Below are 18,586 nucleotides of genomic sequence, written 5' to 3' on the forward strand. Positions count from 1 at the left end.
CATAAGGCTGACGGTCTTACTACACGGGCTGACGGTCTCCGGAAATAAAGGTAGCAAATTACAGTAGGACAGACTTGCCATGGGTGATTTTGTTGTTACTTCCGTATTATGATATGCATAAAAATATAAAAAATATACACTTTGATTGGTATATTCATTATGAAGTAGTAGATACAGGCTTCACATCCGTCAAAAAAAATAATAGATGAATAAATTAGTTCCGAATTTTATATTTCCGGATTTTCCGAAAGTGTGTTTTACATCGGCAATTTAGTTTTGCCTACAGCGAAAAACGGTGCCTCACAAAAAAGGTAAAATTGCGGAAAAAGTGAATGTACAACATATGTCAAAACAAGATTAATTCTGTCTTTGAGATAGAGATACTTAATTTCAAATAGGTTTCAGATAAAAAAAAAATGTGTAGATCGAGAATTGTGTCATTTTGGGTCAAATGTCATGATATTTTGCAATTTTAAAGTTTTTTTTTTAAGTGGTTACCATGGTATTCACAGGTCTGAAAAACATAGAAAAATAAGTTTACTTATCCGTCTCAGCTGTATGAAAATTGTAAATATTCTATAAATTACAAATATATAGACTTTATTATAGGTAATGTGTAGGGTTAACTGGCTATTTTTACATATCTAAAACATGTGCCGTATTGTTCAGAATTTGGCTTTTTCACTATACACTGCTACCAAAGGTGTAAGAATCATCAAACAACATATATGGCCTTCATAGATGACCAGTAGTATACTGTGATGAAGGTCCAATAGGTTTGTTCATATGTTTAAACATTGTCAGGTTTCTTCAAATTAATGACCTTGGTCTACTTTCAAAGTCACAGAGATCAAATGTTCTAAAAATAGCCTGTAAATATGTATCCGTTAATACTAATTCCACGGCTTAGATAGTAGACAGGAATTAGTGAAAAGAAAAGAAGGTTATGGATTCGAGTTTCAGGTCTATGATAAAAATAAACTTTTAGATTCGCAATAATTAAATCTTTCGACAAAGTCAAAAGCTGCAAGCACGTGCGAGCAATACGGGCCCTATGTGCCTCTGGTTTTATATTTAATAGTGAAATTGTTCGAAAGATCTGCTGGCATTCTCAATATACACTGATATGCTGATTGAATATAGATTCGTTTGTCTTAGCTGAACATGGGAAATCACAGCCACTGATCATGAGCGACCTCCTTCTGTCTCACGGAGCTGTTTCGTGACGATGTCGGTAATTACATCACGATCTTCCTCGCATTATGTCATCATATGGACACTGAACTATTCAGGTAGAAAAATCTTCTCAATAGGAATCTAATTCATACAATTTTCACAACCAACACCAAGCGTTAACCGCATTTGGAGAAAGTGGATTAAAGGACCAATCACAGATATTGCTAAATAGTGTGTAGAATGATCAATTAATGAAGACAAATCTTATATATTGGGAGTGGATGATTGATTCTAGAAAGCTGTATAATGAACCGAATGTACGGTATCCAGTTGACCCTGACACTCCTCTGATAAACGAGGAGATATTAGTGACAAGTGAAGGACAAACAATCGGTATCTATCACAGTTATCACCTTAACACAGAGGATTCTATTTCATATTACACTCCGGCCACACGTATACGTCCAGGACCACAGGTTTGTAAGAGTACAAAGTACCACTGGCTGTACAGAATGCAAAGTACATTGTGTGGTTGGTGAGGAGAGCGTGTCGGGGAGAAGGCGCATTATCTGTCGGACACATTCGGTAGATTCCGTAAATCACCATTATATGACCTTCGGAGCCATCTAGTATTACTCACTCTCGTGGAGTTAGCCATCATTTGTAGATCGTTGTGTTTCACGTCAGTCAAAATGGCCCTTTTAGGAAAATGGGAATTTGTTTCGGCGGAGAACTTGGACCAGTATATGGAAGTAACAGGTAGGAATGTTGATTCCAGTTCCGTTTTACATATTATCTGTTTACATTCTAACAGCGAAACAAGCTTATGTTTTATACAGAAATCTTTTTTTCAGTTTTGAAATATTTTTCATTCACCCTTTGCATATATAGTATATGGTGGTACATTAGTAGAATACATATACATAATGTACATCAATTTTACAGCAACATATGATGGTTTTCATTATAGAACACAAAAAGGTGTCATATAGTACAGTATAAATGTATTCCAAGAAGTTGTAGATGGTAAGTTTGAATGTACATGCGTATAAAGTACTGAGAAGTTATGATATAATAGACAATTGTTGGTATAAGCTGACGATACTGCAATAGTGTATGCTAGGGAAATATGACAAGTTATCTGTAGTCAAACATATGTACATATTCGTGTTATGTATAACTGTCCATTATTATGCTAGTATAGATGTTCATAATTTCAATGGTCTACATTCAAAAGTCGATGAGGAGCTGTGTAGAGGCATTTATCATAGAATTTATTTTAAAATTTGTTTATTAAATTTTAAATTTAATATTCAAAATAAGGGTTTGTGAATTAAATGAAATACCGTAATAAAGCGGTATAAACTGTTAAAATCATTCCCGCTTAAAAGATGATTCCAATCTGTATAGACGTGTTTATACTAATAAACGCTGGTCATGATTCGCGATAAAATGTGACTGACGGTGGCCAATCTTTGTCGATAATGCTAAATGAGTATTTTGATCAGGGTCATGTCACTATCATGACCTAATTAAAGCTGGCATCATGTTAAATACAAATCTAATGATCGAGGTCAGCCATCACTGGTTCGATGTAAGGCGTGTCTGTAGTCAACTGGAGTGGTTGGAATCAATGGCATGGACACATGAAAAGCGATAGTGTTTCATGGCGCCCCGGGGTGTAGGGCGAAGGGTCAGAAGGCGAGTCTATCATTTAATTTATTGGTCAACTTAACAAGCCATGTGATGTTGAGAGAGCCATGTTCATTCTTCAATGTTTAATGGCTTACAACTGGATGCCCAGTGTGGTGGACACCGTGACATTGTAATTACACCACAACTAGAACACCAGTGTTGTGGACACCGTGACATTGTAATTACACCACAACTAGAACATCAGCGTGGTGGACACCGTGACATTGTAATTACACCACAACTAGAACGTCAGCGTGGTGGACACCGTGACATTGTAATTACACCACAACTAGAACACCAGCGTGGTGGACACCGTGACATTGTAATTACACCACAACTAGAACATCAGCGTGGTGGACACCGTGACATTGTAATTACACCACAACTAGAACCCAAGCGTGGTGGACACCGTGGCATTGTAATTACATCACAACTAGAACACCAGCGTGGTGGACACCGTGACATTGTAATTACACCAAACCTAGAACATCAGCGTAGTGGACCCCGTGACATTGTAATTACACCACAACTAGAACATCAGCGTGGTGGACACCGTGACATTGTAATTACACCAAACCTAGAACATCAGCGTGGTGGACACCGTGACATTGTAATTACACCAAACCTAGAACATCAGCGTGGTGGACACCGTGACATTGTAATTACACCACAACTAGAACATCAGCGTGGTGGACACCGTGACATTGTAATTACACCACAACTAGAACATCAGCGTGGTGGACACCGTGACATTGTAATTACATCACAACTAGAACATCAGCGTGGTTGACACCGTGACATTGTAATTACACCACAACTAGAACATCAGCGTGGTGGACACCGTGACATTGTAATTACACCAAACCTAGAACATCAGCGTGGTGGACACCGTGACATTGTAATTACATCACAACTAGAACATCAGCGTGGTTGACACCGTGACATTGTAATTACACCACAACTAGAACATCAGCGTGGTGGACACCGTGACATTGTAATTACACCACAACTAGAACATCAGCGTGGTGGACACCGTGACATTGTAATTACACCAAACCTAGAACATCAGCGTGGTGGACACCGTGACATTGTAATTACACCACAACTAGAACCTCAGTGTGGTGGACACCGTGACATTGTAATTACACCACAACTAGAACCTCAGTGTGGTGGACACCGTGACATTGTAATTACACCACAACTAGAACATCAGCGTGGTGGACACCGTGACATTGTAATTACACCAAACCTAGAACATCAGCGTGGTGGACACCGTGACATTGTAATTACACCACAACTAGAACCTCAGTGTGGTGGACACCGTGACATTGTAATTACACCACAACTAGAACATCAGCGTGGTGGACACCGTGACATTGTAATTACACCACAACTAGAACATCAGCGTGGTGGACACCGTGACATTGTAATTACACCACAACTAGAACATCAGCGTGGTGGACACCGTGACATTGTAATTACATCACAACTAGAACATCAGCGTGGTTGACACCGTGACATTGTAATTACACCACAACTAGAACATCAGCGTGGTGGACACCGTGACATTGTAATTACATCACAACTAGAACATCAGCGTGGTGGACACCGCGACATTGTAATTACACCACAACTAGAACATCAGCGTGGTGGACACCGTGACATTGTAATTACATCACAACTAGAACATCAGCGTGGTTGACACCGTGACATTGTAATTACACCACAACTAGAACATCAGCGTGGTGGACACCGTGACATTGTAATTACATCACAACTAGAACATCAGCGTGGTTGACACCGTGACATTGTAATTACACCACAACTAGAACCTCAGTGTGGTGGACACCGTGACATTGTAATTACATCACAACTAGAACATCAGCGTGGTGGACACCGTGACATTGTAATTACACCACAACTAGAACATCAGCGTGGTTGACACCGTGACATTGTAATTACACCAAACCTAGAACATCAGCGTGGTGGACACCGTGACATTGTAATTACACCACAACTAGAACCTCAGTGTGGTGGACACCGTGACATTGTAATTACACCACAACTAGAACATCAGCGTGGTGGACACCGTGACATTGTAATTACACCACAACTAGAACATCAGCGTGGTGGACACCGTGACATTGTAATTACACCACAACTAGAACATCAGCGTGGTGGACACCGTGACATTGTAATTACACCACAACTAGAACATCAGCGTGGTGGACACCGTGACATTGTAATTACACCAAACCTAGAACATCAGCGTGGTGGACCCCGTGACATTGTAATTACATCACAACTAGAACATCAGCGTGGTTGACAACGCGACATTGTAATTACACCACAACTAGAACATCAGCGTGGTGGACACCGTGACATTGTAATTACACCAAACCTAGAACATCAGCGTGGTGGACACCGTGACGTTGTAATTACATCACAACTAGAACATCAGCGTGGTGGACACCGCGACATTGTAATTACACCACAATTAGAACACCAGCGTGGTGGACACCGTGATACCGTCACCATAAACAAGTGGAAAACCCAAGGATGCAAGCCACCGTCAAATTAGAAATACATCACAACTGGAAAAATCTGGCGTCCCAGAACTGGGGAACATTTTAAACTTTTAACTTTGAGTTTTCAAAACGTGTAAATAAGTAGCATTACATCATAAACTGGTAATCCCCTAGCCTGCTAGAAACTGACATTACATCATAAACTGGTAATATCTTAGCCTGCTAGAAATTGACATTACATCATAGACTGGTAATCCCCTAGCCTGCTAGAAACTGACATTACATCATAAACTGGTAATCTCTAAGCCTGCTAGAAACTGACATTACATCACAATCTGGTAATATCTTAGCCTGCTAGAAACTGACATTACATCATAGCCTGGTAATCCCCTAGCCTGTTAGAAACTAACATTACATCATAGCCTGGTAATCCCCTAGCCTGCTAGAAACTGACATTACATCATAAACTAGTAATCTCCTAGCCTGCTAGAAACTGACATTACATCATAAACTTGTAATCTCTAAGCCTGCTAGAAACTGACATTACATCATAAACTGGTAATATCTTAGCCCGCTAGAAACTGACATTACATCATAGCCTGGTAATATCTAAGCCTGCTAGAAACTGACATTACATCATAAACTGGTAATATTTTAGCCTGCTAGAAACTGACATTACATCATAAACTGGTAATATCTTAGCCCGCTAGAAACTGACATTACATCATAAACTGGTAATCTTTTAGCCTGCTAGAAACTGACATTACATCATAAACTGGTAATCTCCTAGCCTGCTAGAAACTGACATTACATCATAAACTGGTAATCTCTTAGCCTGCTAGAAACTGACATTACATCATAAACTTGTAATCTCTAAGCCTGCTAGAAACTGACATTACATCATAAACTGGTAATATCTTAGCCCGCTAGAAACTGACATTACATCATAAACTGGTAATCTTTTAGCCTGCTAGAAACTGACATTACATCATAAACTGGTAATCTCCTAGCCTGCTAGAAACTGACATTACATCATAAACTGGTAATCTCTTAGCCTGCTAGAAACTGACATTACATCATAAACTGGTAATATCTTAGTCTGGTAGAAACTGACATTACATCATAAATCAAAAATACATCACAGTCCTGTACACCATTATCGAAATACTCTTCTTGTGCTACTGTTGGTAGAACTCTGGTCCTATTGTACACGTATCGGTGTCGAGAGTATACAGAAACAGGTGAATGACACACGCCAGTGTGTACATTGTGAAACTGACCATCACTTATAATGACAAATAGCCGCACATGGCTTCAGTGACAATGACCTTATTCTGTATCTTGATCATCTACAGGACTACAAATGTATGGCCCCATTTTACTGTGGACAGTATGATTATGCATTTTATACATGTACAAATGTTGAATTAAGTATATTAAATGTATTAAAAGTTGTTAGATTTAATATAGTATACTCCCTTATAGTGACGTCATACTTAAGTCTGCAAAATTATTAATTTGCTTTACTTTTTATTTGAAATTTCGGAATTTAAGATTTTGGGGGAATACAAAAATGTGCATATATTGTGTAAATCCAAAACGTCCGTCGTCCCATTATACATCCTTTATATACACCTATGTGTCAGGTGACGATATCTCTGATCAGAGGTCTTACCGATAACACTGTTTATCCAGTGACACCCGGATACGGACAGCCGGGTCCCGGAAAGTTCCATCACTTCGCCTCCCACGTGACACCACGTGTCTCGCTCCGATAAATATTAAATCAGTAACTGCATTGTTTCAGCCATGCGGGCTATTAGCATCATATAATCATGTAGTTCAATTTTCACATTTTCTAACACAATTTATTAACGTCGGGGAACTCTGCTGACGTTTAACGGGTTGTCCTGGATTTTTTGGGGGGAGGGGTGATTGTCTATACCATCTAGCAGGAAATGGAAATATTATGTAATTTCCGGCCTTTCACTTCGATGTCATGCAAAGAAATATACCGAATTAGATATAGTCTTCGTTTCAACCGCAATTATTGGCACTAAACAGTGTATTTATACTATCTTTGAGTAACTCTCTTTAACTTTAAACATGTAAATGAAAAGAGCGTGGACGAGGTATTCGCGGAATAATATACGTATCTTTTCTTGGTCATCCGCAGTGATCGCCAGTCTGCATACGCAGAATCACAGAATCACAGTCTTGGTGTCGTTGAAAGCTTGGTTTAAGCTTATTGTTGACACATTTTCGCCTGGAATAATGCTTACATCTTCACCGGTTGCGCATTGGTTAATTAGTTTTCCCAGTAATTATTTCATAAAAATAATTTACACCTCCTTGTTGTGAATATAAACATACAAGTAACGTTTCTTGTATAACTCCAACATTGCTCGATTCCACACACATGCCATACCTCCTGGTGGGATACAAATTCTCCCTTGAGCTGAAATATCTTATCCTAGCCTTTGATGTTGGCGCCATTTCCCGTATTCCATGATTTCCTCTCGCGAGGGGCCGCGTTGGCCGAATGGTTAGGTGTCCCGACACTTTATCACCAGCCCTCCACCTCTGGGTTGCGAGCTCGAAACCTACGTGGGGCAGTTGCCAGGTACTGATCGTAGGCCTTTTTTTTTCTCCGGGTACTCTGGCTTTCCTCCACCTCGAATAACAGGCACATCCTTAAATGGTCCTGGCTGTTAATAGGACGTTAAACAAAACCAAACCAAAGTCCTCTCGCGAACAGTCAAGAAGAGCTCGCTTGTATCGTGCTATATGTCGCCAGAATATCAAATACCAACATGAATTGAAGGCAAGTTTCTTAAAATGCTTCAATACTGCGTTAGTTGTCGAGATTTTTTCTAAATCATGCTTTGCTCGATATTAGGGAATCTGTGTTAACTATCTTTGGCAGATCTCTAAAAACTTCGTAATTACTCGGAGCCTGGTCATAATGCGGGATCAAAGCTTTCGTTAAAAATCAGCCTGATAATAATGGCTGATATTAAATTTCTAGTTGCACACGTGTATTAATGGCAATCCAAGATGCTCATTCACGCTCTCCTAACATTAAAATGACCCTTGGACTGGACGCTTGACCGGGGAGTCCTTGAGACATCAGTGTATAAAAATTACTCACCACAATATGCATACAACAAAACACCGATAAAAACTAGATCGATGAAGTTGACAATGTTTGAGGAATACGAGAAAAGCTAACCAGCAATCCTATAGACGGAATTCGAGTCTATTCCTTTTTCTTCTCTTGCTCATTTCCAACGAATCAATTCTTTTCCTTATGAAATCTCGGGGTTTTGCCGATTCCAGTCCCTTTTACGTTTCTTTTTGGCAGAATCTCTCTGCGTTTAGGCAGGCCCCAAGCTAAGGCGATCCGCCATTTTGTGTTGACTGTCAACCCGCCCGTTTCATTGTGGGACTAATTTGCATAGAAACTTATTATTGTTGGGAATTTTCCGTAATTACTCAAGAAATGAACACAATTACTTTCTATTTTTTTTTATTCGGATAATTTGTTAGGTGTAGAGATTAATTATTTCTAAATGTAATTATTACTCTGAACAGAGATGAAAAGGGTTTGTGGAAAGATTTCAATTAAGGGTTAGTAATAAAGATGAGATAGCGAACCACGACACTGGTGAAAACTGAACAGAATATTTATATCTGTGTTTCTGCCTTGAAATAAAGGCGGAACTTGCACCCTGTCAAGTAGGATTCGGTTGCTAAAGATCGGTTGGCCTAAGCCAGAGACCTTTAGCTAGCTGGAGTTGATTCGTTCCCTGACCGAGCCTCGAACTCACGGCACCTAATAGTCCAGAAATACTCACAGCTGTTATAAATATAAAAATGTGCGATATATGATATGTACAGGAAGTAGAACAAAGCATGAGTTATATATTCAATAGCGTGCCCTCTTGCATTCTAATTAATATTGCACATAGCCTTTTAATAGTGAATACGGGAACACAATTGTGACCTGGACACGGCATTTTAACACAATGGATAATCAATTCTTCAGTCATTGTCTGGTAATTGCAAAACTATATATGTGTCCTTCTAACGTATGATCGGTGTTGGCTGGACATAAAGGTAAAACGCCCGGGGTTGATAGTCGATTAGCGGAGAAGTTAGAACACGGGAGAGGGAGTTGGAACACAACATTGGCGGAACTCGGGAGACATGGCCGATTAGAGGGAGTTGGAACACAGCATTGACGGAACTCGGGAGACAAGGCCGATTAGAGGGAGTTGGAACACAGCATTGACGGAACTCGGGAGACAAGGCCGATTAGAGGGAGTTGGAACACAACATTGACGGAACTCGGGAGACAAGGCCGATTAGAGGGAGTTGGAACACAGCATTGACGGAACTCGGGAGAGATGGCCGATTAGAGGGAGCTGGAACACAGCATTGACGGAACTCGGGAGAGATGGCCGAATTATTTTCAAGTTTCGGCGAATTTTCAAAAAAATACCGTGATCAGAATAAAGGGCATGTCGTTTACTGTCATTTCTTTACATACATTTAATACAAATCAATTACATGCAGTGTTCAAATTTTCAGTAAAAATGGTAATGTAACATGTTCAAAGGCACGCGTTGTTAGTGTTAGCCGGGAAAGGCGTCCCCCCCCCCCACCCCACCCCACCCCCCCCCCCTCCCCCCCCGACCCCAGCAAAATACTCGAGATGTATTTAACACATATGATTGAAAACTTGTCATAAAGTTATGACTGCAAACGATCGAGTATTTCAAAATAAAATCTGAATGTTCATGTTATATAATACATGTACATGTGTAGTTTGTTGGGGAGTTGTGCACATGTCATTAGTCATTCGTCAGGGTCGTACTGATCAAAGTAGCATCTCTTTAAGAATTGTGACCCCTATTGTGTAGTACCGTTTGACCTTGAGTGTAACCCACATATTGTGATCTGGATATTACTGACCTATAGAGGCTGACCATTAACACCCCGAGGTCTAGTGGCCGTGGCGGAGTTGAATATCTTTCTAAAAACAAACATCATCTGGCAGTGATTATAGGGTAGTGACCACAACTCGGCTACATTGTACCTAGGGGGTGGGGTGTCTCTAATATAACTTAACCGCGAAGATTGTTTTCTATGGTTGTTGATATCGGGGTACGACTTGTATTTATTATCGAAGTTAGGCTTTTATCGGTTTCGAAGGTTGGCTTGAGTCAGTATCGGAGTTCGGATTGTGTTCAGTATCGGGGCTCAGCTTGTGTTCAGTATCGAGGCTCAGCTTGTGTTCAATAATTGAGTTCGGCTTGAGTTCAGTAATTGAGTTCGGCTTGTGTTCAGTATCAGAGTTCGGCTTGTGTTCGGCTTGTGTTCAGTATCAGAGTTCGGCTTGTGTTCAGTATCAGAGTTCGGCTTGTGTTCGGCTTGTGTTCAGTATCAGAGTTCGGCTTGTGTTCAGTATCAGAGTTCGGCTTGTGTTCAGTATCAGAGTTCGGCTTGTGTTCGGCTTGTGTTCAGTATCAGAGTTCGGCTTGTGTTCAGTATCAGAGTTCGGCTTGTGTTCAGTATCAGAGTTCGGCTTGTGTTCAGTATCAAAGTTCGGCTTGTGTTCGGCTTGTGTTCAGTATCAGAGTTCGGCTGGTGTTCAGTATCAGAGTTCGGCTTGTGTTCAGTATCAGAGTTCGGCTTGTGTTCAGTATCAGAGTTCGGCTTGTGTTCGGCTTGTGTTCAGTATCAGAGTTCGGCTTGTGTTCAGTATCAGAGTTCGGCTTGTGTTCAGTATCAGAGTTCGGCTTGTGTTCGGCTTGTGTTCAGTATCAGAGTTAGGCTGGTGTTCAGTATCAGAGTTCGGCTTGTGTTCAGTATCAGAGTTCGGCTTGTGTTCGGCTTGTGTTCAGTATCAGAGTTCGGCTGGTGTCCGGTTTTGAGAGTGTGGCTTGTGTTCAGTGTTATTTATTGGCCTGCCATCGTTCTTGGCAATTGTAAATAAACTGTAAAATAACTGCCAACTGGATATAAGATAGATGATCCACCGAGTTCGTGTGTATGTGGTACTCAGTGTTAATGAGAGGAAGCATCTGCCACCGAAGCTAATTATCTAAAGTTCACGACAAAATACCGGGGGAGAGGAGAATTAGGCTAAAATAAACAGGAGGTTGGATGTTGTTTGTTTTCCCAACATTGTTATGTATTTGGAGAATATACAGAACTGACGCACTAAGTTTACATTTATTATAGGATAAATTTATCACCTTGACAAAAACGAAGGATGCAGACTTTGAGCACATCCGAAAAAAAGACGACTGGTGCCTTAAATGTAACAAAAAACAACAACATTTTACACGTATTACTGTAAATCACTTATATTTCGCGTGGGATTTATCTTCGCGTTAATTCGCGAGGAGAGTCAAACGCGAATTCAAATCCCTCGCGAATATTTGTATAAGGATGACAAAAATACTAAGTGGCGTCTATTGTGAATCTACCGTAATCTTTAGTTGGTGTGCAAACATCGCCGTTAAAGTAATGGTAGAGTGATAGATTATATACTTATATCAGAGTGTGTTTTTATATTACAAAACACCAAAATTTCACACACACACAAACCCACTGAACACTGATATTGTGGTTGAACTCGGACTAAATTAACTTCTAGACGTCGTTTTACATGTAGTTAATTTAAGTACAATAGGTACGGTCCCGAGGATCCCGGATGGTCACCCGGAATACGTCCTACTTAATTACCCACGCTGTTGTAAGTTATATTAGGTTTCATGTATAGATAGCACTTCACATCGCTTGATTCTCGAAAAGATATTGACCATAACAAAGTTGAAATCAAACAAATTATTTATTTAATTCAAACATTCAGAGCAAATAATCGCCTGGAGTATAAATCATTCGCAATAGACTGTCCCGAGAACTGTTCATCGGTATCACTGTATACACACGTACGTTAATTACAATGTACGTATTGTAGTCCCGTCATCTTCCAGGCATTCTTAATGAGCCGTGGGTTTTGTTCAATGTCTGACACCGCCATTGTAAGCCATTTAGCATGTATACAGGTACGGTAAATACAATTCAGTATGTCCAGACATCGATATCACATGATTGAATCACATGACTTTTCTTGTACCGTCACATGACTCTCATCAACAAAATGGCTACCAACATGGAAATATCGCTGATCTGTTAACGTCATTCGCGAATTTAAAGTCATTTTGAGATCAGAATTCGCGAAATTATGTATTCGCGAATAAGTCAAATTAGGTGAGTTCGCGAAATTAAGTACTCGCGAAATATAAGTGATTTACAGTATACACTGGTAAAAAAGAACAGCTCACTATCAAGCAAAGCAACAATTATAGGACTCTTTGTTTGGAGCTCGGCACCGATTTCATTCTTATTAAAGAGCTTTATTTTAGGACTCAGCATCCTTTTCAATGTTAATTATAATTAACATCACAATCATACACAGGTAAAGTATGTGGCATTACTGCAAATCTTATCACACTGGTGATGACAACAAATTATATATCAACTTACGACGTTTTCGTGTTGACCAATCATAACCATGCTATTATTGACGATGTTGTGTCTCCTGTATACATGCAGATAGCATACAGTAGGAAACAGTGGGTTTATCATTACCTATAGGCTACCAAGGTTGTGGTCAAACTGGTTTGGTCTTGTCGCTGTTATGGGAACAAGACAATACGTCCCATAGACTAGTGAACAGCCGTATCATTACGAACTCCACCTTAGTAAGGACGACATCAATAGCATCATCCAACAATTCAATTAATTACCTAATGTACGTCGTAAGAGAACACCTGTTCGCTATAGAACTATTCGTTTGTCGTTATACAGCGAGTCCAACGACTACACGATAAGTATGTGTATCTTCCCCAATGTTCTGGTATCATGGTACATCTAATTACATAACTATCGACCATCTGTATTAGTTCCAAAAGAACAATGGTTCCAAGAACCAAAACTTCTATATAGTATTTTGATCAGCAGAGAATACCAGACCAGCCTCGGTCTCAAAACTATTGAAGTGATCCACGAAATGAGACTTTAGTTGTGCGCTTCTCTCTCGGATGTATACGTTTTACTGGGGGTCGCGGTGGCCGAGTGGTTAAGGTGTCCCGATACTTTATTCTCTCTCGGATGTATACGTTTTACTGGGGGCCGCGGTGGCCGAGTGGTTAAGGTGTCCCGACACTTTACCATTAGCCCTCCACCTCTGGGATGCGAGTTCGAAACCTACGTGGTGGCAATTGCCAGGTACTGACCGTTGGCCGGTGGTTTTTCTCCGGGCACTCCGGCTTTCCTCCACTCTAAAACCTGGCACGTCCTTAAATGACCCTGGCTGTTAATAGGACGTTAAAAAAAAAGAAGGTATCGTCTTACTGTAGATACGTTAGTGTTAAAATTCAGAGGGGTCATTCTTTACATACACATGTACACGTTGATGATGGTAGCCAGCCTTAGACAATTAAATATATATACATTTGTTAATATTGTTTATATATGAATTAAATAATAATAAAACACGGATATCTAATTTGAGTAGCATGAAGGATTCTTTTTTTTCCTGCCCTGCATGTAGGGCGTAAGAATTGTACCTGCTGCCCCCATTGCATGATCGTAAGAGGCGACTAAATTTGGGATCTTATCTTTTCTCTTCTTTCTGAACAACTTTCTTCTTCCTAATATCTCCCTTGACAATGCCTCACTTTTGGCCTTTAGTTGAGCGTTCGCCCCTGTGAGGAAGGTTTTGGGCCCTGTCCCCTAGCCGAGACATACCAGAGTCTTTAAAAATGGTAGTTGCTGCTCCTTGCTTAGCGCTCAGCATATTAGGAGTGGGACGACTGGTTCGCCCGTTGTCAGTATAATGTGACCGGGTGGGGTGTGCTGCTGGGTGTCTTCGGCATTATGCTTCAGTACATGAGTTAGCACTATAAATCGGCAAAAGTCCCGGCCTATCACAAGGAGACTTAACACGAACATACCGCAGCCTCCCAAAACACACATACGCACTCACCACACGCATACATGTCGCACGCACGGGAGGCCGTCCTTAAATGACCTTAGCTGTTAATAGGACGTTAAACAAAATAAACCAAACCAAACCAAATCTTTACATTTTCTCGTGTCTGAACAATTACAGGTAGTGTGCGAATTCTTTTTTTAAAAAATCAACAGCAATATGGTGAAGCAAGGAATACATTAGCAAAATTGTATTGGAATTGATAAAGCATGAAGTGATCTGTGTTCCTTTTCATGCTGCAATGTTCAAGCTTAAAAAAATCAAGATCATGTACAAAACTGTATCTTTTGTCCACAGAATTATTGACAGAAGAATTATCTTTAGTCGAACAAATAGATAGTTCAAGAGCAGGAATATTAACTATAACTTAGATATAACAAACATCACAGTTTACTGTAAATTATATAATTTTCAAGGAGAGGATAAAATCGTGAATGACAGATTCCTTGAGGAAAATACAGAGAAAGTTGTGGTCTGTTACAGTTTCCAGGAAAATGTACATTTTGTTTCAAACTTTTGGTGAAACAAGGAGACTGAAAAAACCCTAACAATACCAATCTTGTACGAGGTTAAGGGAGTATGTCATATTGACTCAAAAATTTAGTCATATGCAAAATTGATATTCAAATTTAGAAATAAGTTTCCATGCTTAATATTTCGAAAGTGTGAAGCATTTCTTAGAGAGTACTTTTCACGTTTTCGGCGCTATGCTTTTCATGCGCGACATGTAATAGTCTCTATTTTTACGTAACAGGTGTCCCTGAAACCCTGCGTGAGGTGGCCAGGAAAAGCAGACCTTCCATGGAAATTATCCAATCCGGGGACAGCTGGACCATCAAAACCATAGTCGGAGACACTGTTAAGGACTCGACCTTTAAACTCGGAGAGGAATTCGATTCAAAGTCACTTACCGGCCAAGACCTTAAGGTAGGACTTTGTGAAATTTCATGATTATTTCATGATGTTGATAGACGAATGACTCTAGGTGTATATGGGTGTTAAACACTAATGTGCGGTAGACGTTGTTTTGGTGTCTGTACCCAAAGTGTTTGGGTGTTAATCACTAATGTGCGGTAGACGTTGTTTTGGTGTCTACTCTAGGTGTTTGGGTGTTAAACACTAATGTGCGGTAGACGTTGTTTTGGTGTCTGTACTCCAGGTGTTTGGGTGTTAATCACTAATGTGCGGTAGACGTTGTTTTGGTGTCTACTCTAGGTGTTTGGATGTTAATCACTAATGTGCGGTAGACGTTGTTTTGGTGTCTACTCTAGATGTTTGGGTGTTAAACACTAATGTGCGGTAGACGTTGTTTTGGTGTCTGTACCCAAAGTGTTTGGGTGTTAATCACTAATGTGCGGTAGACGTTGTTTTGGTGTCTACTCTAGGTGTTTGGGTGTTAAACACTAATGTGCGGTAGACGTTGTTTTGGTGTCTGTACTCCAGGTGTTTGGGTGTTAATCACTAATGTGCGGTAGACGTTGTTTTGGTGTCTACTCTAGGTGTTTGGGTGTTAAACACTAATGTGCGGTAGACGTTTTGGTGTCTGTACTCTAGGTGTTTGGGTGTTAAACACTAATGTGCGGTAGACGTTGTTTTGGTGTCTGTATTCTAAGTGTTTGGGTGTTAATCACTAATGTGCGGTAGACGTTGTTTTGGTGTCTGTACTCTAAGTGTTTGGGTGTTAATCACTAATGTGCGGTAGACGTTGTTTTGGTGTCTGTACTCTAGGTGTTTGGGTGTTAAACACTAATGTGCGGTAGACGTTGTTTTGGTGTCTGTACTCTAGGTGTTTGGGTGTTAAACACTAATGTGCGGTAGACGTTGTTTTGGTGTCTGTACTCTAGGTGTTTGGGTGTTAAACACTAATGTGCGGTAGACGTTGTTTTGGTGTCTGTACTCCAGGTGTTTGGGTGTTAATCACTAATGTGCGGTAGACGTTGTTTTGGTGTTTGTACTCTAAGTGTTTGGGTGTTAAACACTAATGTGCGGTAGACGTTGTTTTGGTGTCTGTACTCTAAGTGTTTGGGTGTTAAACACTAATGTGCGGTAGACGTTGTTTTGGTGTCTGTACTCTAAGTGTTTGGGTGTTAATCACTAATGTGCGGTAGACGTTGTTTTGGTGTCTATACCCTAGGTGTTTGGGTGTTAATCACTAATGTGCGGTAGACGTTGTTTTGGTGTCTGTACTCTAACTGTTTGGGTGTTAAACACTAATGTGCGGTAGACGTTGTTTTGGTGTCTACTCTAGATGTTTGGGTGTTAATCACTAATGTGCGGTAGACGTTGTTTTGGTGTCTACTCTAGGTGTTTGGGTGTTAAACACTAATGTGCGGTAGACGTTGTTTTGGTGTTTGTACTCTAAGTGTTTGGGTGTTAAACACTAATGTGCGGTAGACGTTGTTTTGGTGTCTATACTCTAGGTGTTTGGGTGTTAATCACTAATGTGCGGTAGACGTTGTTTTGGTGTCTATACTCTAGGTGTTTGGGTGTTAATCACTAATGTGCGGTAGACGTTGTTTTGGCGTCTGTACTCTAAGTGTTTGGGTGTTAAACACTAATGTGCGGTAGACGTTGTTTTGGCGTCTGTACTCTAAGTGTTTGGGTGTTAATCACTAATGTGCGGTAGACGTTGTTTTGGCGTCTGTACTCTAAGTGTTTGGGTGTTAATCACTAATGTGCGGTAGACGTTGTTTTGGTGTTTGTACTCTAAGTGTTTGGGTGTTAAACACTAATGTGCGGTAGACGTTGTTTTGGTGTCTACTCTAGATGTTTGGGTGTTAATCACTAATGTGCGGTAGACGTTGTTTTGGTGTCTACTCTAGGTGTTTGGGTGTTAAACACTAATGTGCGGTAGACGTTGTTTTGGTGTCTACTCTAGATGATTGGGTGTTAATCACGAATGTGCGGTAGACGTTGTTTTGGTGTTTGTACTCTAAGTGTTTGGGTGTTAATCACTAATGTGCGGTAGACGTTGTTTTGGTGTCTGTACTCTAACTGTTTGGGTGTTAAACACTAATGTGCGGTAGACGTTGTTTTGGTGTCTGTACTCTAGGTGTTTGGGTGTTAATCACTAATGTGCGGTAGACGTTGTTTTGGTGTCTGTATTCTAGGTGTTTGAGTGTTAATCACTAATGTGCGGTAGACGTTGTTTTGGTGTCTGTACTCTAGGTGTTTGGGTGTTAATCACTAATGTGCGGTAGACGTGGTTTTGGTGTCTGTACTCTAGGTGTTTGGGTGTTAATCACTAATGTGCGGTAGACGTTGTTTTGGTGTCTGTACTCTAGGTGTTTGGGTGTTAATCACTAATGTGCGGTAGACGTGGTTTTGGTGTCTGTACTCTAGGTGTTTGGGTGTTAATCACTAATGTGCGGTATACGTGGTTTTGGTGTCTGTACTCCAGGTGTTTGGGTGTTAATCACTAATGTGCGGTAGACGTTGTTTTGGTGTCTGTACTCTAGATGTTTGGGTGTTAATCACTAATGTGCGGTAGACGTTGCTTTGGTGTCAACACTAATGTGCGGCAGACGTTGTTTTGGTGTCTGGACTCTTAAGTGTTTGGGTGTGATTATGCACTGCTGTTCAATTCGATTGTTGTCGCTGATTTTGATGTTAACTATAAAGTTTGTGTACAATGATATCGATATGGCTGACAATATATTTATGTAATGTGCGGACTAAACAATGGTTAAATGTTGTTATAGTGCAGTGTGAGTATGGACGGTGACAAAATGTCGGAGGTGCAGACGGCCGGTGATGTGAAGGTGGTGATCACGAGAGAGGTGTCAGGAAACGAGCTAGTCTCGGTAAGTATACCTGACTTTGTCGTGATCACGAGAGAGGTGTCAGGAAACGAGCTGGTCTCGGTTAGTATACCTGACTTTGTCGTGACGTTTGGTACCGAAAGTGGTGTCAGGAAACGAGCTGGTCTCTGTAAGTATATACCTGACTTTGTCGTGACGTTTGGTACCGAGAGAGGTGTCAGGAAACGAGCTAGTCTCGGTAAGTATGCCTGACTTTGTCGTGACGTTTGATACCGAAGTTCAATACGTCCCATGTTCAAAATACAAAACCAAAGTACTTTGGAATATGAATTCAGTAAATATAAATACAGCGTTAG

General features: G+C 40.5%; 1 protein-coding gene across 2 annotated transcripts in view; it reads left to right on the top strand.

Moving 5' to 3' along the window:
* The first annotated feature begins 1,624 nt into the window (after window positions 1–1,624).
* The window catches only part of LOC117333047 (fatty acid-binding protein, brain-like), a 30,100-nt gene continuing 13,138 nt past the window's right edge, over window positions 1,625–18,586 (top strand). Inside the window, exons 1-3 of one of the 2 annotated variants that reach the window (XM_033892166.1) lie at window positions 1,625–1,935; window positions 15,224–15,396; window positions 18,171–18,332. In XM_033892166.1, coding sequence (XP_033748057.1) covers window positions 1,869–1,935; window positions 15,224–15,396; window positions 18,171–18,332 — 402 coding nt within the window. In that variant the 5' untranslated portion in view covers window positions 1,625–1,868. The remainder of the gene's footprint in view (window positions 1,936–15,223; window positions 15,397–18,170; window positions 18,333–18,586) is intronic. The other variant, XM_033892167.1, reaches the window with a different exon arrangement.

This window comes from Pecten maximus, chromosome 8 (genome assembly GCF_902652985.1).
Source record: "Pecten maximus chromosome 8, xPecMax1.1, whole genome shotgun sequence".
Lineage (NCBI taxonomy): Eukaryota > Metazoa > Mollusca > Bivalvia > Pectinida > Pectinidae > Pecten > Pecten maximus.